The sequence below is a fragment of the Sciurus carolinensis genome, chromosome 15 (assembly GCF_902686445.1).
Source record: "Sciurus carolinensis chromosome 15, mSciCar1.2, whole genome shotgun sequence".
Lineage (NCBI taxonomy): Eukaryota > Metazoa > Chordata > Mammalia > Rodentia > Sciuridae > Sciurus > Sciurus carolinensis.
This window is the reverse complement of record NC_062227.1, coordinates 36,108,433-36,134,177: the sequence shown is the minus strand read 5'-3', so window position 1 is coordinate 36,134,177 and position 25,745 is coordinate 36,108,433. Positions and strand designations below refer to the sequence as shown.

General features: G+C 34.2%; 1 protein-coding gene across 3 annotated transcripts in view; it reads left to right on the top strand.

Annotated features, from left to right (window-relative positions):
* Positions 1-25,745, top strand: part of Ss18 (SS18 subunit of BAF chromatin remodeling complex) — a 78,213-nt gene that overhangs the window by 22,639 nt on the left and 29,829 nt on the right. For all 3 annotated transcript variants that reach the window (XM_047526613.1, XM_047526612.1, XM_047526611.1), the window contains exons 4-5: positions 19,367-19,520; positions 23,425-23,646. In XM_047526613.1, coding sequence (XP_047382569.1) covers positions 19,367-19,520; positions 23,425-23,646 — 376 coding nt within the window. The remainder of the gene's footprint in view (positions 1-19,366; positions 19,521-23,424; positions 23,647-25,745) is intronic.

The following is a 25,745-nucleotide window of genomic DNA, read 5'->3' as shown; positions in this document are numbered from 1 at the left end:
GAAATACAGACCAAGCAGTTTTTATTTTTTTTTAATTATTTTTTATTTATTTATTTTTTAAGTTCTTGATGGTCTTTTATTTATTTTTTATGTGGTGCTGAAAATCAAACCCGTGAGTGCCTCACACATGTTAGGAAAGCGCTGTACCACTGAGCGATGACCCCAACCCAGGAAAAGTTTTTTATACATCTGTTTGGGCCCACCTCGCTGAATTATTTTTCCTTTTCCAAGATCTTGGATTGTTCATTTTTCACTACTTGGCCTGTGCTTTCATATCTGTGAGAAATTTTAAAAATATTTTGTCCATCTTTTTTTCCCTTTGTCCTTGGTGGATGGTTGTTTGAATGACCTGATTTGCCTTTGCCATAGGTAATTCTTTTAAGTATTAGAATTGAATTCCATTTCCTGTGTATAGAATATTAGTTACTTTTTGACTTCCTAAATACGATGATTTCTTTGGAGCAAGAACTAACACTTGAAGAATGAAATATGTATTAAGTCATTCAAATATTTTATTTCATCCTCATAACCCTGTAAGACATTAGACCCATTCTATGGTTGAGGAAACTGAGTCTTGAGGTTAATTAACTTGAATAGGAACTTGTAGTTGATAAGTTGGTAGCACTGAGATTTGAACACAGGACTTACTGAAAGCAGAGTTTGTGCTTTATGTTGTATTGCTACTAGGATGAAATGGAAATAAAAACCTGACCCATTTACTCTTAAAATTGTGCATCATTATAGGGCTTGGCTAGATCTTCACAGAGTTTGAAATGAAACATTATAGGTGGTAGTGTCTTGGTTTTCCTGTTGTATTGTTATGGAAATGAATGCTTTACTTACTGTTGTTTCCTTGAAGTCTGGCATTATGTACTCTGTTATATTAAAGAAAAAAAATAGAATGCTTCTGCTTATAGTTGGGGATGATAGGTTTAAGTGGCAGATTAAGAAGTTAGCATAAAATTGCTATGGTGACCTGTACCTCAGTGATTTTTTAGCCATTTTTTCCTATTCTAACATGTCTGAAAAATACGAAGGATGTTCTCATCAGTTCAAGTAATTCCCTATGACAAGGACTGTCACATCAAGGTGTTGGGTGGAGAAGGGAATGTTTCTTTCTCTCTAGATACTCTTATCAGAATCTGTAGGTGGTTGGAGAAGGGGTGTAGTTTGCTATATATCCTCAAGTGATTCTGACATTCTCTCTCTGTAATCTTTCTCCTGCCAATGAGTTGAGATTCTCTGTGTAACTTATGACTTGGGGTAATTCTGGGTTTTGTCTACTTGTTTTGATTTTAAATATTATTCCCATAAAATGTGGAAGTGTCTTAAAGTCCTAAGCAGTATAGCTTTTCCAATATGTCCCACATTTTCTTTTACTTTTATATAAAACAAGCAGATTGAGATTTAAATACTCATCTGTCTTGTACTTCCTCAGGAAGGTAATAATTCTTCAGAAGCCAGTGTGGTAATATTGATCTTAGTATAGAAATTGATTCTGGTGCATCAAATCTCTTAATTCAGAATCTCACCTGTTGCTGAATTGTAAGCCCTTGCCGGGTGCAGTGGCACTTGCCTGTAATCCCAGTGGCTCTTGAGTCTGAGGTGGGAGAATTGTGAATTCCAAACCAGCCTCAGCAATTTAGCAAGGCCCTTGCAACTTAGTGAGACCCTGTCTCAAAATGAAATATAAAAAGGACTGGGAATATGGGTCAGTGGTTAAGCACCCCTGGGTTTAATCCCTGGTAACAACAACAACAAAACACTTTATAGGACCTTATAGGCATTTTTCTTTTATGGAATTTATATTTTTCCTTACAGTGCTTATGGTACAGTAAAAAATATATAACCACCTATATGCAAGCAATGTATTATTTCACCATCACATGGTTAAAAATCATAAATTTCATTTTACACCAACCATTATGTCAGATTCTTTTAACATGAATTCACCATTTTACATCATATTTTACTAATCAATATAAATACTACCATTTGATATATTGCAAAGTAAAATTTTTGCCTCTGTATAGATCTAAATTTATGATGTAAAATTTTTATTAAAAATATGAGGAGACTGATTTAACAGAGGAGGTGGGGTTTGGGGAAGAACAGAAATAAATATGTCCTCTTAGAATAGCTTCAGCCAATAAAGAAAAGTGGGATAAAGAGGAAATAAAAATCAACTAGAAGGTAAAACAGTTCAATTAGCATTGATAGGAGGAAAGATGAATTTGAGAAAGCTGTAGTCTTTCTGTTATAGTAGTTCATTTGAATGTATAGAGTCTGGAAATATTTCTGTAATTAAAAGTTTTAGAGTTGGGAAGGACCTAGTTAATTACATAGTCTAGTATTTTTCACTTTGGTCGCCTATTAGATTCATCTGGACAGTTTAAACTACTAATAACTAAATTATATGGGGGTTATCTCTTACAGTGTTTTAAAAGTGTCTCAGGTGATTCTACTATGAAGTAAGGGATTGACAACCTTAAATTACTACCTTTTTCAAATGGGGTATCTAGTGATGTTCTGAGAATACACAAGACTTAAGAAAAGTATAATTCATAACTCCTGTGGTATCACCTTCATTTGTGGCATAATATGAATCACCTATACAACATTAGAAAGATAATGCTTATTACATAATGTTATAAGGATTAGTAAAAATAACCTGTGGTGTCCAAGCATGTAGGAGTTATTCAGTAGATCTTGATGGTGGTGATAATGGAAATGAAGGCAGTGCACAGTTCGAGGGTATAAATGAAAACAGGCATTGAATTCCAGTCTGTTTGAAGTAGGACAAGCAGGACTTGGTTAAGGGGGAGAGTATTTGGAGGTAAGACTGATTATGTGATTTGCTAAGATGGTGCACACAAAAGCATGTCTTGATCAGAAGACTGAAAACTGATTGGAATTGTTTATTTACCTTTTTATTTAATTCATTATGAGCTCTAAATTTAAAATATCCCCAGTTTAACTAATTACATTCCTTGAAATTTAAATTTATAAAGATACTTATAATATTTTCAATAAGTGTTCAATACAGAGGACAAAACTCAGATAAAACCTACTTTTATCTTCTACCTGCTTTCAATGCAAATAAAAGCCAATATAAATACTTGCACTCCTTTTTTCCTCCCCTTCCTGTTGTTCTTCCTCTTGCCAGTACTAGGGATTGGACCCAGGTGTGCTTTACCACTGAACTTTATCCCTAGCCCTTTTTAGTTTGAGACAGAGTCATGAGGAGTTGCCAAGCTTGGCCTTAAATGTTGACTCCTCCTGCCTTAGCCTGACAAGTGACTGGAGTTACAGGCTTTCCCCTTCTTTTTAAAATAGAAGTAGAAGCTTCCTATGCACACTGATCTGTACCTTTTTTTTTTTTTTTTTTTTAACTATATATACGTGTTTCCATTTTATTTTATTTTTTAATTTATTCTAATTAGTTAGACATGACAGTAGAATGCATTTTGACACATTGTACACAGATGGAGTACAACTTCTTCCTGTGGCAGTACATGGTGCAGTCATACTGGTACTGTAATCATATATGTTTATAAGGTAATAATGTACGTCTCATTCCACTGTCGTTCCCATTCCCACATGCCTTCCCCTCCCCTCCGTCTCCTCTGCACCATCCAAACTTGCTCATTCTTCCCTCCCCTCCCCACCACCCCCATCATGGATTAGAATCTGCTTATCATAGAAAACATTAGACCTTGGTTCTCAAGCACCATCCATTTACCTGCAAATGCCATAATTTCATTCTTCTTTTGGACTGAGTGATATTCCATTGTGTATATATCTCACCATTTTCTATATTCATTCATCTGTTGAAGGGCATCTAGGTTGGTTCCATAGTTTAGCTATTGTGAATTGAGCTTCTATAAACATTGGTGTGACTGTGTCACTATAGTATGCTGATTTTAAGTTCTTTGGGTATAAACTGAGGAGTGGGATAACTGAGTCAAATGGTGGGTCCCATTCCAAGCATTCTGAGGAATTGCCATACTGTTTTCCAGAGTGGCTGCACCAATTTGCAACTCCACCAGTAATTTATGAGTATGCCTTTTCCCCCACATCCACGCCAACACTTATTATTGCTTGTGTTCTTGATAATAGCCATTCTAATTGAAGTTAGATGAAATCTTAGGGTGGTTTTAATTTGCATTTCTGTAATTACTAGGGATGATGAGCACTTTTTCATGTATTTGTTGATCACCTGTATATCTTCTGTGAAGTGTCTGCCCAGTTCCTTATCCCACTTATTGATTGGGTTCTTTGTATTTTGGGTGTAAAGTATTTTAAGTTCTTTATAAATTTTGGAGATGAGTGCTCTGTCTGAAGTGTGTGTGGAAAAGATTTTCTCCCACTCTATAGGCTGTCTTTTCACATTATTGATTGTTCCTTTGCTGAGAAAAAACTTTGTAGTTTGAATCTATCCCATTTATTGATTCTTGCTTTTATTTCTTGCGCTATGGGAGTCTTGTTAAGAAAGTCTGGTCCTAAGCCAACATGATGGAGATTCAGGCCTACTTTTTCTTCTATTTGGTGAAGGGTCTCAGGTCTATTTCCTAGATCCTTGATCCATTTTGAGTTGAGTTTTGTGCAGGGTGAGAGATAGAGGTTTAATTTCATTTTACTGCATATGGATCTCCAGTGTTCCCACCACCATTTGTTGAAGAGGCTATCTCTTCTCCATTGTAAGTTTTTGACACCTTTGTCTAGTATGAGATAACTGTACTTATGTGGGTATGTCTCCATGTCTTCTATCCTATACCATTGGTCAGCCTATCTATTTTGATGCCAATACCATGCCATCTTTGTTACTATTGCTCTATAGTAGAGTTTAAGGTCTGGTATAGTGATACTTCCTGCTTCACTCTTCTGCTCAGGATTACTTTGGCTATTCTGCGTCTATTGTTCTTCCAGGTGAATTTCATAATTGCCTTTTCTGTTTCTATGAGAAATGTAATAGGGATTTTAATTGGACTTGCATTAAATCTGTATAGTGCCTTTGGAAGTATGGCCATTTTGATAATATTAATTCTGCCTATCCAAGAACATGGGAGATCTTTCCATCTTCTAAGTTGTTCAGTTTTTTTCTTTAATGTTTTGTAGATTTCATTGTAGAGATCTTTCACCTCTCTGGTTAGATTGATTCCCAAGTATTTTATTTTTTTTGAGGCTATTGCAAATGGAGTTGTTTTCCTCATTTCTTTCAGATATTTCATTGCTTATGTATAAAAATGCTTTAGATTTATGTGTGTTGATTTTATATACTGCTATTTTGCTGAATTCATATATGAGGTCTAGACGTTTTCTGGATCCTCTACATAGAGAATCATGTCATCAGCAAATAGTGACGGTTTGAGTTCCTCTTTTCCTTTTTATATCCCTTTAATTTCTTTAGTCTGTCTAATTGCTCTGGCTAGTTCTTCAAGTACAATGTTGAATAGAAGTGGTGAAAGTGGACATCCCTGTCTTGTTCCCTGTTTTAAAGGAAATGCTTTCAGTTTTTCTCCATTAAGAATGATGTTGGCTGTGGGCTTGGCATGAATAGCCTTTACAATGTTGAGCTATGTTCCTACTATCCCTATTTAGAAGTGTTTTGAGCACAAAGTGGTGTATTTTGTCAAAGGCTTTATCTGCGTCAATTTAAATAACCATGATTCTTATCCTTAAGTCTATTGACATGATGAATTACACTTATTGATTTACGGATTTTGAACCAACGTTGCATTCCTGGGAAGAACCCCACATGATTGTGGTGTACTATCTTCTTCATTTGATTTTGGATACAGTTTGCCAGTATTTTGTTAAGGATCTTTGCATCTATATTCATCAAGGATATTGGTCTAAAATTTTCTTTCCTTGATGTGTCTTTGCTTGGTTTGGGTATGAGGGTGATATTAGCTTCATAAAATGAGTTTGGTAGGGTTCCCTCCTTTCCTATTTCCTGTAATTCTTTGAGAAGTATTGGAATGAGTTCTCTTTTGACAGTCTTGTAGCACTCGGCTGAGAATCCATCTGGTCCTGGGCTTTTCTTGGATGGTAGGCTTTTGATGGCTTTTTCTATTTCATTGCTTGATATTGATCTGTTTAAATTGTGTATGTCCTCCTGGTTCAATTTGGGAGGATCATATGTCTCTAGAAATTTGTCCTTGTCTTTGGTATTTTCTGTTTGTTGGAGTATAGGTTTTCAAAATAGCTTCTCATTATGTTATGTATTTCAGTGGTATCTGTTGTGATATTTCCTTGTTCATTCTGAATTTTAGTAATTTTGAGTTTTCTCTCCTCTTTGTTAGTGTGGCTAAGGGTTTGTCTATTTTATTTCTTTTTCAAAGAACCAACTTTTTGTTTTGTCAATTTTTTGAATTGTTTCTTTTGTTTCAATTTCATTGATTTCAGCTCTGATTTTAATTATTTCCTGTCTTCTACTGCTTTTGCTGTTATTCTGTTCTTCTTTTTCTAGGACTTCTAGCTGTAATGTTAGGTCATTTAGTTGTTGACTTTTCATTCTTTTCTTGAATGCACTCCATGCAATGAATTTTCCTCTTAGTACCGCTTTCATAGTGTCCCAGAGATTTTGATATGTTGTATCGTTGTTCTCATTGACCTCTAAGAATTTTTTATCTTCTCCCTGATGTTTTCTGTTATCCATGTTTCATTCATAGCATATTATTTAGTCTCCAGATGTTGGAGTAATTCCTGTTTTTTATTTTGTGATTGATTTCTACTCTCAGTCCATTATGATCTGATAGAACACAAGGCAGTATCTCTATTTTTTTGCATTTCCTAAGGGCTGCTTTGTGGTATAACATATGGTCTATTTTCGAGAAGGTTCCATGGGCTGCTGAGAAGAAAGTGAATCCGCTCATTGATGGATGGAATATTCTATGTATGTCTATTAAGTCTAGGTTATTGATTGTGTTATTGAGTTCTATGGTTTCTTTGTTTGGTTTTTGTGTGGAAGATCTATCTAGTGGTGACAGCGGTGTGTTAAAGTCACCCAGAATCACTATATTGTGGTCTATGTGATTCCTGAATTTGAGAAGGATTTGTTTGCTGTACATGGATGCACCGTTGTTTGGGGCACAGATATTTACAATCATTATGTCTTCCTGATTTATGGTTCCCTCTAGCAGTATGACATGTCCTTCTTTATCCCTTCTGACTAACTTTGGCTTGAAGTTCACTTAATGTGAAATAAGGATGGAAACCCCTGCTTTTTTACTGAGATCATGTGCATGGTAGGTTTTTTCTCATTCTTTTACCTTTAGTCTGTGCATGTCCTTATCTCTGAGATGTGTCTTTGAAGGCAGCATATTGTTGGATCTTTCTTTTTAATCTAATCTGCCAGTCTGTGTCTTTTGATTGATGAGTTTAGGCCATTAACATTCAGGGTTATTATTGAGATATGATTTGTATTCCCAGTCCTTTGGGCTTATTTTTGGTTTTTAACTTGACTTGGTTTCTCCATTGATTGGTTTTTCCTTTAAGGTAGTTTCTCCCTTTGCTGACGTGCATTGTTGTTTTTCATTTCTTCCTCATGGAATATTTTGCTGAGAATGTTTTGTAGTGTAGGCTTTCTATCTGTAAAATTTTTAAACTTTTTAAAATTTCATCTTGAAATCTGAAGGTTAGTTTTGGTGGTATGGGATTCTTGGTTGGCAACCATGTTCTTTCAGAGCTTGAAATATGTTGTTCCAGGCCCTTCTAGCTTTTAGATTCTGGACTGAGAAATCTGCTGATATCCGTATTGGTTTTCCCCTATATGTAATCTGATACTTATCTCTCGCAGCCTTCAAAATCCTATCGTTAATTTGTATGTTAGGCATTTTCATTATAACGTGCCTTGGTGTGGATGTGTTGTGATTTTGTGCATTGGTGTTCTGTAAGTCTCCTATATTTGATTTTCCATTTCATTCTTAAGGTTTGGGAAATTTTCTGATACTATTTCATTGAATAGGTTGTTCGTTCCTTTGGTTTGTATCTCTGTGCCTTCCTCAATCCCAATAATTCTTAAATTTGGTCCTTTCATGATGTCCCATAGTTCTTGGAGATTCTGTTCATGATTTCTTACCATCTTCTCTGTTTGGGCAACTTTATTTTCAAGATTAAATATTTTGTCTTCAGTCTGAGGTTTTGTCTTCTAAGTCATCTAGTCTGTTGGTGATGCTTTCCATTGAGTTTTTTATTTGGTGTATTGTTTCCTTCATTTCAAGGATTTTCTTTTTTTTTTTTTTTAATGAGAATCTCTATCTCTTTGTTAAAATGATCTTTTGCTTCCTGTAGTTGTTCTTTCAGCTGCTTATTGTTGTGATCCTTCATTACCTGCATTTGCTCTCTTTTCTCATCCTTTGTTTCATGGGAATCATTTTAATAATTTATATTCTGAACTCCTTTTCTGACATTTCTTCTAACATACTGTCACTGGATTCTATCAGTATAGAATCTAGATTTCTTTGGATCATTTTCTTGTTTTTTCTCGTTGTTCAGGTATCTTCCCCTCTAGCAGTGCAGATCTTGGGGTATTGCAGTTTCCCCCCTTTAGGCTTACAGTGACCCTATAGGTTTCTAAATCCTTTTCTTTAAGGGGGAGATCAATATTAGCCTTGCCCAGTACATACAATATGCAGCCCTAAACTAAATAGCCCCTATGAGGATGTTAACAATATTGTCATAATAAACAGAATAAGTTCGATTATTATCTTCAGTATAAGAAACAGATTTGCAATAAGGTCTGCAGTTTCTAATGGAGGACAAAGTGAATGGGAAGGTGTATAGTATGTAGGTGTTAATAGGATAAGAAGAGAACATATAGAAGTTCTAGATCATAGAAAGAGTTAAAGTATAATCAAAAGATGTTGATTGTTAGCACGTGTAAAGGGAGAAAGAGACTGAGGGAACAGGTAAACAGAAGGAAAGTAGAGCGAGAAAAGTAAAGAAATAAAAACTTAAAATTTTCCTATAAGGAGAAAAAAATAATCTACACTATAACAGTGATATAGTATTCAAACCTCCCAGTGTTCAGTAGCCTGATGTATGAGAGGTACCTGACAGTGAACTTCCAGTGTCCAGCAGGTGACTCAGGATGATATTTGCCCCATCTCAAAATGGGAGGAGATATATAGTTTCCAGGGTTATTCAAGATGTCTGCTCTGGCTTCCAAATTGTTTTGGAAAATGGGGAGCTGCAGCTCGGGGTGTGGTCAGTCTGGTTGCAAGATCCTGGAGGTGGGGCGCAGTCAGTCGGTGTGGGTGTCCTGGTGGTGGGGAGCAGTCAGTCGGTCTGAGGGCCCTGGAGGCAGGGCTTTCATGATAGTTCTCTGTTTTCCTCTCTAACTGTTCAGCTTATTAACATGCTCATCAAGTGTTGATGTTTCATTCTTGAACATTTTCTCACTGTACATACTCTTCCTGGGAGATTTCATCTATTGATACATAGATGTTGATACATAGATGGTTCTCAAAGATGGATTATTTTTGCTTGAGTGTGAGACATGAATCCAGCTTCCATTAGATATATGCATTTGGATATTCCACTGACAAAACTCGTTTCTGCTTAGTCCACTCTTTTTTCTCCTATAAAAAGTTCACAGCCTGCATTTTCATATTTCATATTACAAGTGAGCATATTAAAAACATGGTCATTGTCTCAGTCCTCTCCTATTTCTTTCGCCTGCCCACAACTTGGTCTCCAGGTCTTTATCTTGTACTTGGCATACAGCTGCAAAATAAAAGGTATCCAATTGCAACATTTGATACTAAAAACAGGAAAAAGGTCTACAGGTGAAATGTCTTTGAAGTGCTTATGAGATTCAATGCAAAATAAGGAACAATATTTACCTAATTTTGAGATAAGAACACAAGTAAAGGAGAAAACTATAAAAAATCTTGGTTTGATTCCTTTAAAAATGCAAGAAAACTTTTTTACATGCCAAAACATTTTATAAGTAAAAGACAGCAAATAGTTATTCTACCCTGTAATATATGCTATTTTATAAATACTGTGTATTTAAAATGTATTTGAAATAGTAGAAGAAATTATAAGTTCTCTGATGAGGTGCTACTGAGGATTATGGAAAGGTCCACAGAAGTGTAACACTGTATTTTGTAGAGAATTATAGGAAGTATTTTACCAACATCATTGGTTATCTTTCAGATAGCCTAAAAAAAGATCATGTTAATTATTTGCTGAGTAGTACTTGTAAAATTCAGAAGGTTATCTAATTGAACCTGGGTACGTAAAGATGTTGATAGATCTTACTGTGTAGACTAGAAATGTTTGTGTGTGAAAATTTTTTCTAGAACTGTATTAAAATCAATGAGAGTAGTTTCTAAATGTACTAGGAAAACTAACATTATCCCTTTGACATTAATTGAAAATAATAAATCTAGTTCATTGCTATAGGGATGTATAGCTGAGAAAGAAAAACTAGATATGAGAAATTATGTAATGCCCTATTATTTGCACAAGTATTTGCACAGCAGATGTGGTAGCCTATACCTATAATCCTATTGACTAGGGAGGCTGATACAGGAGGATTGCAATTTTGAGGCCTGCCTCAGCAATTAAGCAAGGCTGTAAGCAATTTAGGGAGACCCTGTGTTAAAATTAAAAGGACTGGAGATGTGGTTCAGTGGTTAAGTGCTCCTGGGTTCAATCCCCAGCACTCCCCCCGCCCAGTAAAAAAATAGTTCTAAAAAAATTGTTTATTGAAATGTTGTTTTTATTAGCAAAACCAAACTGAAACAGGTGTCAGTATTGAGGATGAGTTAAAAACTGATAACAACTATTTAAATTCTACACTTTTTTAATAGGGGAGTACTAGGGATCAAACTTAGGGATACTTGACCACTGAGCCACATTCGCAGCCCTGTTTTTTTGTATTTTCTTTAGAGATAGGGTCTCACTGAGTTGCTTAGCACCTTGCTGTTGCTGAGGCTGGCTTTGAACTCGCCATTCTCCTGTCTCAGCCTCCCAAGCTGCTGGGATTACAGGCTTGTTCCACCACGCCCAGCAAATTCTACACTTTCGAATGAGGTCAGTGTATACTGGTGAAAAGTAATGTCTACATTAGAATAAAGTCACAAAATATTGTTACCCTATTTTCAAAAAGTAACTATGTCTGATTTTTAAAAAGTTTCTTGAAATACTCATATCAAGTGTTGAATGGTTTCCATTTGTATTATTCTGCCTTTAATAATGATCATATATTTTGTAATTTAAGCAAATTGGCGTAGATGTAAGAATAATACAAAAAATGAAAGATTAAGCAAGTATATCTGTCTGTTTCTTGTTTTGTTTGTTTTTGGTACCAGAGATTGAATCTGGGGGCACTTAGCCATGGAACCACATCCCCAGCCCCGCTTTTTTAAATTTTTTATTTTGAGATTGAGTCTCACTAAATTGCTTAGGGCCTTGCTAAATTTCTGAGGGTGACTTTCAATTTGCCTTCCTCCGGCCTCAACTTCCAGAGTTGCTGGGATTACAGGCTGTTTCTTTCTTTCTTTTTTTTTTTTTAATTATTTATTTATTTTTAAATTTTTTACAGACAGCATTTTGGTTCATTGTACACAAATGGGGTACATCATTTTGTTTCTGTGGTTGTCCATGATGTAGATTCATACCATTCATATAATCATACATGTCTGTCTCATTCCACCATTTTTTATTACCCCCCCCCATTTCCTTCTACATAATCTAAAGTTCCCCCATTCTGTTTCTTAATGTGTGGTATTTTTGCAGCTTTAAGAAAAGCTTAGTCACCTGGTACTACCTGTGGTGCAAGCTTGCAGTCATAGGGAGTCTGGAGGCTGAGGGAGGAGGATCATAGGTTGGGGCCAGCCTCAGCAACTTAGGCCCTAAACGATTTAGTGAAACCCTGTCTCAAAAAATATAAAGGACTGATAACTTAGTGGTTAAGTGCCCCAGTTCAATCTCCAGTACCAAAAAACGAAAAGCTAGATTTCCGTCTTGACATAGTTTAGGAGTGGATTCTTTTTGTTTTTATTTTTATTTTATTTATTTTTTGTGGTTCTAGAAACATAACCAAAGATCTCTTCATGCTATGCACATGTTCTCCACTAAGGTACATCCTCAGTCCTTTATTTTTGTTTCCAAGTATATTCTAGACAATTTTTCAGTTCTGGGAAGGGTAGGATTTTTACTTTTTGTTATTTAAGATTAAATGAATTTAGAGTGACTGTTTAGTAATTAACATCCTCGGGGTTGGGTAGACTTTGGTTTTCAGAGCTGAGATAAAATCTAATGCTGGATTTGATGTGTTGGGAATGTTTTCTGTTTCATAAAAAAGAGAAAGATCTAATTTAGTGGAAACCTGGTATTAAAATTGGAGAAAGTATAGTTGGTAAGTGAATCAATTTCTGGGACCTGAGCCCTCAGGAAATTTATATAATCATCATTTTTTAAAAATAAGTGGGAAATATTATTAATTGTGCAAATTCATCTGGTAAGATTTTATGATTTGCCTAAGTTCTCCATTAGCTACCCTTTTTTGGAGGACAAGATGACATAGCAACAGTTGGCGAGATTATTAAATGAAGGAACTGAATTCATTAAGTCCAAAAAGCCTACTTAGAATCAGGGTTACCTGTGATGACATCCTGAAATATCTTGTGAGAATGAGTCAGAATTAAATGGGACCTTCCTTAACTGTTTCAGGTATGTGTAGAGTTTTTAGGAGACTTATTTAGGACCAAGATGTAAGATAAGTATGGTACTGATTGGGTTTGGGGAGCCTTGGTTGGCACCATCATTTATGTGTCTAGAAGTTATCAAATATAGAAAGATTTTTATTGTATTTCCTATTTTGAATAATTTATTTTTCAATCTTCTATTTATTTCTGTGTCATTTTAGTGCCTCCTTGTGGAGAACTATATTCATGACAATTATATTAAAGAAACAAATGAAACATTGTTAAACTAAAAATTATGTTGTTCAGTGATATATTCATATTCATTGAAGGTAATTTTATAGTTGAAATCATTTGTAGTATTATGGTAAATCTTTTAAATTTGAGAACTCATTATTTACTAAATATTAAGCGTTGAGTTGTGTCTATTGATAGTCATTAGGTACTTTTGAAACATTAGTGAACAAATCAGTATTTCTATCTTGGGTTTTATATTCTATCAAGCAATGCAATCATCATAATAAATTAGGTCATTAGCATGTTGGAAGATAAGAGCTATGGAAAGGGAAAAATAGAACAGGAAAGGCAAAAATAGAACAGGAAAGGCGTATTAGGAACACTGCGAGTGGGGGATGGGATTTGCAATATGAAACAGAGTGGTCAGGTTAGATCTCATTGAGAAGGTGACATCTGAATAAAGACTTCAGGAAGAGTGTTAGGCAGAGAAAACAAGTAGAAAGAATGGTTCTGAGGTAAAGCTGTCTTTGTCTTGTTAAAGGAACAGCATGAAAGTTTCTGTGACTGGAATGGAATAAATAAGTCAAGGAGGTGTGGACAGATGATAAAGAGTTTTGTAGGCTGTCATGAGGACTTTGGCATTTACTCTGAAATTGGAAGCTATTGGAGATTTTGAGAAGAATGAATTGATATGTTTTAGCAAGCTCGACTATTGTGTGGAAAATTCAATATAGAAGAGCATACATTGAGGCAGGTAGTTCAATTAGGAGATTATAGTAATCAACATAAGAGATGTGATGGTGGCTGCACAGGGTGTTGGTATAGGACGTGGTGGTAGAAGTGGTCAAATTTATGTCTTAAAGGTAGATGTCAAAGGACATGCTGAGAATTTAATGTGGGGCCGGGTTGAGAAAGAAAGGAATTATGGATGACTCCATGGTTTTCATCTGAGCGACTGTAAGGATGAAATTGCTGTCACTGAATCTAGGGATAAGACAGTATGCAGGTGTAGTATTATAAGGATTAATGTCTGATAGGCTTCCAAAGAGAGATGTGAAGATGGAATGGGCAATTTTGACAATTAAAAGCAATGTAAGGGGCTGTGGCTCTGGTTCAGTGGTAGAGTGCTCGCCTAGCAAAAGTTGAGGCCCTGGGTTTGACCCTCAGCACCACATAAAAATAAAATAAAGGTATTGTGTCCACCTGCAACTGAAAAAAAAAATATATATATATATATATATATATACACACACATATATATATATATATACACACACATATATTTTATGTGTATACATACATAAAATGTTTTAAAAAAATAATAAAAGCAATGTAAGTTGCTAGAAAGATACTGGCCCCTTATGTGATTTTGAAATGTTTATATTTCAAATCATTTTTTGATTTTGAACTTGACTCATAGGGAAGATAATCACACAGACATATTTGAAATTAACAGCTATAGTAAATTCTGTGAAGAAAGAGCACCTGGGACATAGGGGGGAGACAGTGGAGGTCTGATTATTCTGTTGGTATGACAAGAAGATTCTCTGGTGGAAGGCAGGAAGTAACATTTATAATTCACATAAAATTAGATCTATTCATTTAAAGTGTATAGATACATGAGTTTCCACAAATCCATGTAACTATCATTATAATCAAGTTATGGAACAATGTCATGCCAAAAAAGTTTTCTAATGTCCCTTTCTTTCTGTTCTTTTAATTGGACTTTTAAAAACATTGATTTGTAGAAGTTTTGTATATATTCTAGAATAAGTCTTTGTTGGCTATATGTATTTCACTTAAGTTTTTCTACTTTGGAAATTATGTTTTATATTTCTAATGGTGTCTAACAGTTTCTAGTTAAAATGAAGTTTAATTCATCACTTGTTTTTATGTATAATTTCTGTATCCTATTTAAGGAATATTTTCCTCTATCAAGGTCATGATGATACGCCTATTCCTAAAGTTGATCCATATTCCATTGCAAATTAAATTTGTGTATGAGCTGAGCCAGGAATTAAGGTTTTTTTATTTTTTATTTATTTATTTATTTTTTTTTTAGTTTTTGGACCTATTTATTTACATGCAGTGCTGAGAATCAAACCCAGTGCCTCACATATACCTGGCTAGCATTCTACCACTGAGCCACAATCCTAGCCCACTTATTCATTTTTATTCCTATTATCTTCAGTCAGTCTAACACCATTTATAGTAAAGATAATTTTTTCACCATTGAATGTAAGTTGTTTGTTATTGTATATGTGGGCTGTTCTCAACCATTCCTTTGGTCTATTTATTCTTGCACTGACTGTATGTCTCAGTTATTGTAGCTTATAATATGTCTGCATGTATGGTAGTGTTATTCTTTCTTAAGACTGTTCTGCCTATTCTGTGTCATTTGAATCTCCATATACATTTTAAAGTCAGCTTGCGAATTTCTGGGGAAAGTCTGCTGCGATTTTGATAGGGGTTGTGGCAAAGAATCTGTAGGTCAACATCAAGGAAGCTGATATCTTCATAATATTGAATCTTTCAACAGTGTTTCAGTGTGGAGGTATTGCCTATCTCTTTTAGGTTTAATCCTAGTGATTAAAAAAATTTAAATAAAAAAGGTTTTATTTTGTTTTTAAATATATGCACCTTAGAGTGACCCTTGTATGCTTTTCAAATTTTTTATTTGTTCTTTTTAGATATACCTGACAGTAGAATGTATTTCGACATATCATACATGGAGTATAACTTAGTCTAATTAGGATTCCATTCTTGTGTTTGTATATGATGCGGAGTTAAAGTGGTCGTGTATTCATATATGAACATAGGAAAGTTATATCCAATTCATTCTACTGTCTTTCCTATTCCCATCCTCCCTCCCTGCCCTTCATTCCCCTTTGTCTAGTCCCCTGTCTATCCCCCCTCCTCCACTCTGTGTTGGCATCCACATATCAGAGAGAATATTCAGCCTTTGGTTTTTTGGGATTGGCTTATTTCACTTAACCATGGTAGTCTCCAGTTCCATTCATTTACCAGCAAATGCCATAATTTCATCTGTGTTTGTGGCTGAGTAATATTCCATTGTGTATGTATAGCACATTTTATCCATTAATCTGTTGAAGAGCACCTAGGTTGGTTCCATAGCTTAGCTATTGTGGATTGAGCTGTTATAAACATTGATGTGGTTGCGTCACTGTGGTATGCTTATTTTAAATGCTTTGGGTATATGGGTATATGTCGAGGAGTGGTATAACTGGGTCAAATGGTTCCATTTCAAGTTTTCTGAGGCCTAGTGATTCAAAGTTTTGGATGATGTTATATATGATGTCACTTTTCAAATATAATTTTTCCATTGTTAGAAATATATATTTCTTTTTTCCCCATTTTTAAAATTGGTGCATTAGTTGTACATAATGGTGTGATTTGTTGTTAAATATTTATACATGCACACAATGTAACAATATAATTTCGCCTGTATCATTCCCCAGAATTTCCTTATTCCCTCTTCTCTTACCTCCCCCTGGTCCCTTTTCTGTACTCTGTAGAACTTTCAGTTTTCATAGGATACCCCCACCACCTTTCTTTTAGTTTTTCTTGTTTTGCTTCCGCATATCAGAGAAAATATAGGATCTTGACTTTCTGAGTTTAGCTCATTTTGCTTAATATACGTTCTTAAGTTCTGTTCTGCAGCTGACACAAGTTCATTCTTGTTCATGACTATATAAAACTCCATGTTGTATATATATATACCACATTTCGTTTAGCCGTTCATCAGTTGGACGACATTTGGTTTTTTTTTTTCCATTTTTTGACTCGTATAAATAATGCTTTGTGAACATTTGTATACAACTTTTGCCTGAATGTGTTTTATTTCTTTTGAGTATATACTAGGAATGGAATTGTTTGATGATATGGTAGACATACGTTAACTTTTTGAGGAACTGGCAAACTGTTTCCACAGTGACTATACCTTTTTATAGTTTTCCTGGCATATGTGAGAATTCCTGTTTCTCCACATTTTTGCCAACACCTATTATATTTGGTAGTTTTAAAAATTTTATTTTTATAGCCATCCTATTGGGTGTTAGCCATTTTTGTTTGTTTTTTAGGACACCTTGTAATTTACGACAAAACATCAAACATTGTGGTTAGATGGGATCCATATCTTGGGAGGCTATTGCAGGAGGATTGCAAGTTTGAGGCCAGCCTACGCAATTTACTGAGATTGTGTTTCAGAATAATTTTTTAACAAAAAGGGTTTGGGATGTATGTAGCTCAGTCGTAGAGTACCCCCAGGGGGATCCATTCCAGTATTTAAAAAAAAAAGAAAAACAATGGCAGACATTGTGGATGAACAATTCTAGAAAGTCAAGATTGTGTCCTTTTCTTCTAACGATAATTGTTTTCCTTTGGTATGAGAAGTACTAGGAGATCACTTGAGTATTGAGGGTTCATTAAAAGATTTGTTGGGCTAATCCATTTCAGTTTTGACCATAATCTGAGGAGAGGCTCTTCTGAAGTCTGGAGCGCTATAGTTGTTTATGAATGCCCCTCTAACTGGGTGGGTTTGTACTCTAATCTTTTATCTCCCTAGCAATGGGCAGTAGCTGGAATCTGCTTGGCTCTTTGGCCTCCTAACTGCTATTTTCTAGTAGTTATCTTGAGTTTTCCCCCTCTTTGTAGTTTTTCCTTTGGGGGACTTTATTTAATTTTCTACTGATTGTAAAAAAACTGAGGGTTGCTCAGTCAAGAGGATTGCTGCTTTGTGTCTTGGCTCTTTTACCCTATACACTGTACACTCACAGAAAAAGCAAAAGAAATTGTGGAGCTGGTCTGAACATTCTTCCCTTCTATCAAGAGGTATAGCTTCTGTTGTTTTTTGATTATATTGTACATTAGTACTTTTAGACAGTTTTTTGCATTTTGTCAGGATTTTATGACTTTATTAGCAGAAGGGTTAGTTATTACTCTTGTGATGGTAAATAGCAATTAGTGATGCTTTATGAGTTGAAATACAAAAAATTAACCAGGTTTGAAGCATGATAAATAAAGGATAATTAAAAATAAGATATGTGATAGATTTGATGTTTATTTTTTTTTTTTGTGAAAACTGAACAAGATTATAAGTGTTTTAAGACACAAGTTGGATAAAAAATTTAAGATGAAAGTTGAAAAGAAAATACTTATAAAGACCAATTATCTGGATTTATAGTAGTGAAGAAATCAAACTTCTGACTTTTGTAGGTGCTATTTAGCACTTATTTCTTTTAAAAAAAATTTTGTATTTGTAGATGAACAGCATGCCTTTATTTTATTTATTTTTATGTGGTGCTAAGGATCAAACCCAGTGTCTCACACATACTAGGCTAGCGCTCTGCCACTGAGATACAGACCCATCCTAGCACTTGATATTTCTACACTTTGAGCTATTCATTAAATGATTGGAGGTTTGAGTGCATGTGTTGGCTAAAGAATAACGTGTATCTGTTAAGTGTTTCAGAGACAACTTTGCTGACAAAATCTGGAAAGATAATAGTAACTAACTGTTATCAAATACTGTGGAAGAAAATTTTTAAATATTAAGCAAGAATAAAAAATGTGGGATGCAGTTACTGGATTGGACATTATGTTCTGATCATGGAGAAAAAAGGCAGAAAGTAGATCTGTAAAGAATAAGTTCTTCTAACCTGCAGGGTTAAAAGTGGATATTTGGAAAGAAACCAAACATTTGCTTTCTCCACCAAAATGTTCCCAAGATGGGAACCTGGTGTTGCACACTGTCTTATATCTATGTTTTTCCTTTTGCCCTTTTGTGAACTCTCAAGGTTAGTCAATGGTTTTCTTGAAAATTTCATTAGGAAATTTGCCAAAGGCATCCTTTTGAGGCAGCTGTCTCTGTACCCCTGGAGGCCATCAGTAATGTTTCCAATCTATAGTAGTAGTCGGCACAAAAATGTTGAACTGAGCTATTATCTTTGTGTTTTAAAACATTATTCCATTGCTAACAGTATAAAATATGTCACATTTTGGGACCCCTGGTACTAATTATTTTTATTCTACCTTTTCAAGTAAAATCAATCATTAGTAAATATATTCAAATATGTAATGAAAGGAGACTTAATTTTTAATGTGATTTAAATAATAACTACATTAGAAATTCTTAGTAAATAAATAAATGAGAATTCTGTTTGTGTAGAATGTTAACATTTTTACCATTGAGATTTTATAAATTAAAATATAATTTAATTGTGGTCTAATTTTGTCCTAAGGTGCTCAGATGCTGTGCATCTTCTAAAGTTTTGGGGATATTAAATATGATATTAATAAGTCCATGATTAAAATGCATTAGAAGAAATTAAAATGCATTTGTTGTTTTGTTTCTGTCCAATTTAATAACATAGTCAACTGTTATTCCATATGCATCTTTATTCCATTAAGTATAACTATTTCTCTTGTTTTGCTAAACTGTCTTCTTTCAGCCACCCACACAGAATATGCCTATGGGTCCTGGAGTGATGAATCAGAGCGGCCCTCCCCCACCTCCACGCTCTCACAACATGCCTTCAGATGGAATGGTAGGTGGGGGTCCTCCTGCACCACACATGCAGAACCAGATGAACGGCCAGATGCCTGGTAAGTTTTTCTCCTCTAAGACATTAACACCAGAGTTGCTTAGCAACTGAAACGACATGGGGGCTCAAGGGATACTAGATTGTTGATGACAAAACTGCTTTGAATGCCCCCGAGTACAAGCTCTCTTAGAGTTTGTTAGCTACAGAGCTACGTGACCTGTATTCAGTGTTTATCAGTCTGCCCTTGGGCTTTGATGTAGCTGACACACAGCATTCCTCTGATGAACAGAACTGGCTAAATTTAGTCTGTCTGAAACTATGCAACATAGTTGGCTTTAGAAGCTTTTTGGGGAAAAAAGTCATTGTGCCATGGCTTAAGAATTAAAATCTGTTTACAAAAAGGTATTCTAACATCCCTGAGTTTTTATTTACTTAAAAATTTATTGATCTTTTAAACAGTATCACTGAGAAAAACACAGGGGAAAAAGAAACAAAAACAAACTCTAAAGTGCTGGTGTATTTGTGTATTTAGTATTTCTTCATAGCTGTCACTGATGCTGAATTGGGATTTTTATGAATACATATGTTTTTAGCATAACAAATATGGAAATTGATTTTGAAGCAAAATTAAAGTGCTAAGAAATAGTGTAAGCTTTCTCATATTTAGCCATTCTTTTTCTCTTTATCAATTTTAACTTTAGAGTCGCTAGAATGGTATCTTTTAGGCCATTGGGTGTGTATTTAGTTATCTTTTGCTAAAAATATCTTCAGTTTGTTTTTGTAACAACACTAATGACCCGTAGCTGTCGTTTTTTGCATGGTATTCTCTACCTTTAATACGAGAATATTTTTATTTTCTAAAAACAAAGGTTGTTTTCATTAGCAACAAACAAACATGACTAGCAATAAGGGTAGTAAATTGAAATCATAAAACAGTTTATTAAAATTATCCTTAGGATAGTATCTTCTCTAGCTAATTGTATTGTTGGTAGCGTTGTTTCCAAGGACGACAGGTATAGTAAAAGAAACAAAGGGGGAGCACAGAGCAAAAGAGGCAAGGTAGCCTAGTTTAGAAGATTGATGTGACATTAATCATGTAGGAGGTAAATCTATTTCAGTGACTCTCTTATTTCCTGCTAAGACTCTCAGCATTGATGTCCCCCACACAGTATGGAAGTAGGAATAAAGACAGAACTACTACTTAGTTTGCAGTTAGGTTGTAGTCAGGAGAAATCTGCTTGCCAAGTCTACATTTAGTTTACTTGGACTCACTGTTTTTAGAACTACAAGGACAGTGCTAGTATAGGTTAGTTAGGAATTCTGTGACCTTTGATGGTAGTGCCTTCGATCAGGTATATAACATATAGGTATATATAATTATATTAGATTTATAACTTATCTCCACATAACATTGAAGCCTTAGACCAAGGAATCATTTGAGAAGTGCACAATTAATATTAACCTCACAGTTTTGTTTTTGTGTAAGGCCATCTGAAATAGTTACATTCTTTTTATAAACCAGAGATTATCAACCATTTAAGACCTCTATTGTCCAGAATACAGTAGAGTATCTAAAATAATAGTAAGGAGACTCTCCTAGTAATTGCAGGGAGTTATAGTTAGGTATAAGAAATCGGAGGGTTAGCAACTTATATTTTCTTTATTTCTTCATAGCATCTAGTCACCCGTTTTAATGAACACTAATAATCTTGGTTCTTAATTTCCTATTTTAGTTTTAGTAAGTTATTTGATAATTTAAGTTTCAGAGATACTTATGCCATTTGATCTTGGCCAGATAACCTCTCAGTTTCAGTTCCTTTTTTAAGGAGGAGGATCAAAAATTCAAAGCCAAACCTCAGCAATTTAGTGAAACCCTAAGCAAATTAAGGAGACCCTGTCTCAAAATTTAAAAGAAAGGGCTGGGGATGAGCACCTCTGGGTTTAATTCCTGTTACCAAAAAAAAAAAAAAAAAAAAAGATAATACATGACTATGCAGCCAAAATAAAAAAGTACCAATTTATAAAGCCTTTACCTCTCCAAGAGTTCTAGAAAGGCATTGATTATCCTTCAAGAGTTTTTTCTCTCTCCGTTGCTACCAAAAGAATGTATATTTCTTTTTTGGTACTATTCTTTTTAAAAAAAAAAAAAAAAACAAATGATAGCACATATTGAATAGTCTTATATGTCTTCTTTCCCTCTTAAAGATTTATCTCGGAGACCATTACTGTATTCATTGTATAGAGTTGCCTCATTCTTTTTGGTGACTGCATGATATTCTTTTTTATGGATATACCCTGACTTACCTGAACTGTTTCCTTATAATAGAAATAAACGTTATTTCTTGTATGTTAATAGGTTGTGCTGCCGTGAATATATTTATAAAACATACACACAGTTTTTGCATACATGTGCAAAATCTTTATAAATTCCTAGAACTGAAATTAATGGGTTCAAAGTATGTACATTTTAAAATTTGATACTTACTATCAAGTTGTTCCATAAAAAAGAATACCTCTTTCCATTTATTTTCTTAGCAGTATCTGAAAGTGCTTCATTCTTTAAAATATAGTTGTATCAAACTTGATTTTTGAGAATTTAAAACATGAAAATTGTATCTTAGAGTTTTAATTTGCTTTTTATTAAGTAAAGCAATCAATCTTTCTTTGCTTATGAAACTATTTTTAGATTTTTTTTTTTTTTTTAGCTTTCATTCATGTCCTTCCCCATTTTTTTCAAACTGATGGTCTTTTACTTATTATGTCAGGTAATTAATTTAATGTATAACATGTCTTCTGAGTAATTTTTTTCAGTTTATCTTTTGATGATTTTTTTGTCGTGTTCTTTTTTTTTTTTTGGTACTGTGGATTGAACCAGAGACACTTAACCACTGAGCCACATCCCCATTACCAACTCTTTTTATTTTTTTATTTTTAGACAGGGTCTTGCTAAGTTGCTTAGGGCTTTGCTAACTTGGTGAGGCTTGCTTTTAACTTGTGGGTCCTTCTTCCTCTGCCTCCTCAGCCCCTGGGATTACAAGTATGCACCACTGTTTAACCAATTAGGTTTTTTAAAACTTTGGAATTTCCAGCAAGAACTTTCCTCCCAAGATTATTTTATAATTTCTCCTTTTTGAAATTCTTTAATATGGTTTCTTTTCTTTCTTCTTCGTCTTTTTTAGGTTTTTTTTTAGTTGTCAGTGGGCCTTTATTTATTTATATGCAGTACTGACACTTGCTAGTCATGCTCTCCACCACTGAGCTTCACACATGGTAGGCATGCTCTCTACCATTGAGCCACAAACCCAGCCCTCCTTCTTCTTTGTTTTTTTGGTGGTGAGGGCGAACCCAGGGCCTTGTGCGTGTGAGGCAAGCACTCTACCAGCTGAGCTATACCCCCAGCCCTCTCTTTCTTCTTTTTTAATGTTTAAATTTTTTATACATATTAGATTAGTTTTATGGGGAGGAATGAGGTGATACAGCCAGTTTTTTGTCCATTGTCACAATACCATTTACTGAATTACTTATTGTTGCCCTGAATTACCTAATTTAATATCACTACTATTATCATTTACTGAACTGTGTATTTGGGTATATTTTTAGACCCTATTCTGGTTAATTGATCTGTTAATCCATTCATATTGTTAGTACTATATAATTTTACTCCAGCTTTATGTTTTGCTGTCTTACAAAACTAGTTTTCCCTTATTGCTCTCTTTTATCAGAGTATTCTTGGCTTTCCAAAAATCAGTTTCTTAATCTCTAAAGTGGGAATAGTAACAACATTCACCTCACAGTATTTTCTATTATTCATATAAACCATTTATTTGCTATTAAATATTCAAATCATTGTTTAGTGTTCTGACTACCACAATGAAAAAAACTCTACAAATAGCTCTTTTAGGTACTTTTGTAAAAACCATCTCTTTAACTTTCTATATTCTGGTTCTGATTATTTTTCTTCAAAGGGCCTAACCATATGCCTATGCAGGGACCTGGACCCAATCAACTCAATATGACAAACAGTTCCATGAATATGCCTTCAAGTAGCCATGGTTCCATGGGAGGTTACAACCATTCTGTGCCATCATCACAGAGCATGCCAGTACAGAATCAGATGACAATGAGTCAAGGGCAACCAATGGGAAACTACGGCCCCCGACCAAATATGAATATGCAACCAAACCAAGGTAACTATTCTATACTAGAGTGCTATTTTAGCCTTTTAAAGTAAATAATTATATCAGGTTGTTAGCTGATTCATAAAAATTTAAGTATTAAGTAAGCAACAGTCATGCTCATAAAAAGGGAATGTTGAGATTGTAGCTAGTTTAAATCTTTTTTTTTTACATTTAGAAATTAAATTGCTCAAGTTATCTTTTGTTAAGTTTTAAAAAATTGGTCATTTGAACATTTTATTAGGGGATTTTCTATTGTTGAATTGTTTTTTTAAAACTAATTCATTGAGAAAATATAATTTTGTCTTTGCCAGGTATATCCTCTTAAAGAACATCTGCTCTAAGGTTCACTTTACTTTTTAAGGATGTATCAGTTTGTATTACTTTCTCTTGACTTAGTGTTTGATGCTGTGTTTCAGCATTGTAAGGTAATTCTAAAATGATATGGTATTAGAATGTTCAGTGGAAGTGCTGCTCTACTTTTAGAGTGATCCGAGTCCATTAAAGTTTATTACCAATCTCAGAGAGTGAAATTGTTATCATGTTTCTCTTTTAAGTATCCTGTGAATAAAAACTAAAAGCCAGTAAGTGGTGCTCTGTTCTTCTAATTGCCTGTTAAAACATTTGGCATATTGCCAGCTTAGAGCTACTTCACTTACAAAATGTGGTGAGGCTAAGAATATAAGAAAATTAAATATATTTGAAATATACTTTCTTAGATCTGATTATAAAAAATAGATCATTAAAATATACTGAAATAAAGTTAATGTTCTACTGAAATTTTTATGATGAAATAATATTGAACTTTTAAATATTAGCACAGATAAAAGTATAACTTTGATGAGATATACTGAAAACACAGAGAGGTAATAGGCTAAACTGTTGGTACAGTTTCACAAAACAAGCTTGCTCCATCCCCCCCCACAAAGTTATTTAATGCCTGTGTGAAATATTTTTTCTTTCTTTGTTTTTTAATTTTTTTATTTAGTTCACTTAAAGGTTTAAAACTATAGCAAGATCCAGTCAGTGCTAGATCAGAAGGAAAGTCATTCAGATAAATCTGAGATAGAAAATTGATGATGATTTTGATAGCAACTATAGTGATTTTGATAGCACACTTCTTAAAAGCCTATAGTTATGAAAAGATAGGGTGTACATAGGAATGGATGCTTCTGTAGTATGGTTTGATAGAGTATGATGTGATTTGAAGAAAAGAAAGCATGAAGTGTACAGGTAGAAATTAGTTACTGTTTTTGGAGAAGAGTCGTCAAGATATTCATAGGAATTAAAAATGTCACATTTTATATGAATGTATCATATTTATTTTTACTATAGTACTTATGTTACTTTTTGCTTAGTTCTCATCATTTATGAGTTTCTGGATAGAAAACAGATTATACAAAAAATAACTAATGTAGAGGTGTGACTTAAAAAAATAAATACTTTTCAAAGGAGAAAATATGATGGAAATAATTGAGGAAATTTTGTTTTTAAATGTCTGCAGTACAAATAAAAATTTGTCATTTAAATTTTAGTATCTCAAAATTAAAAACCATCAAAGAAAATTGTGATTTTCAAAGCAAAAAATTTTTTAGAAGAGTTATGGAGTATTCTGGTACCATCCACTTTCTTTTTTGTTGTTGTTGTTTTGGTACCAGGGATTGAACCAGGGGTACTTTACTACTGAGCCTATCCCCAACCCTTTTTATTTATTTATTTTGAGACAGGATCTTGCTGAGTTGCTTAAGATCTCATTAAGTTGCTGTGGCTGCCTTTGAATTTGAGATCTTCCTGCCTCAGCCTCCCAAGCCCCTCTAATTACAGGCGTGCACTACTGCACCCAGCCATTTTCTTAATCATAAGAATTCTTAAAAAAAGAAAAGAAAAGAAAAATTGTATGGAACCTACTGTATCAAGTTGTTTAGCACGATGAAAGTTTTAGTAATGAAGTTTACTACTCATTTCTGTATGAAACATTTTCTCAGGTACTTTTTACAGAATATAAAATACATATTTTACATTAAGCATGTTTTCGTTTAGAGCCATGCATGGTGACATATACCTGTAATTCCAGCTACTTGGAGGCTGAGGCAGGAGGATTCTTAAGTTCA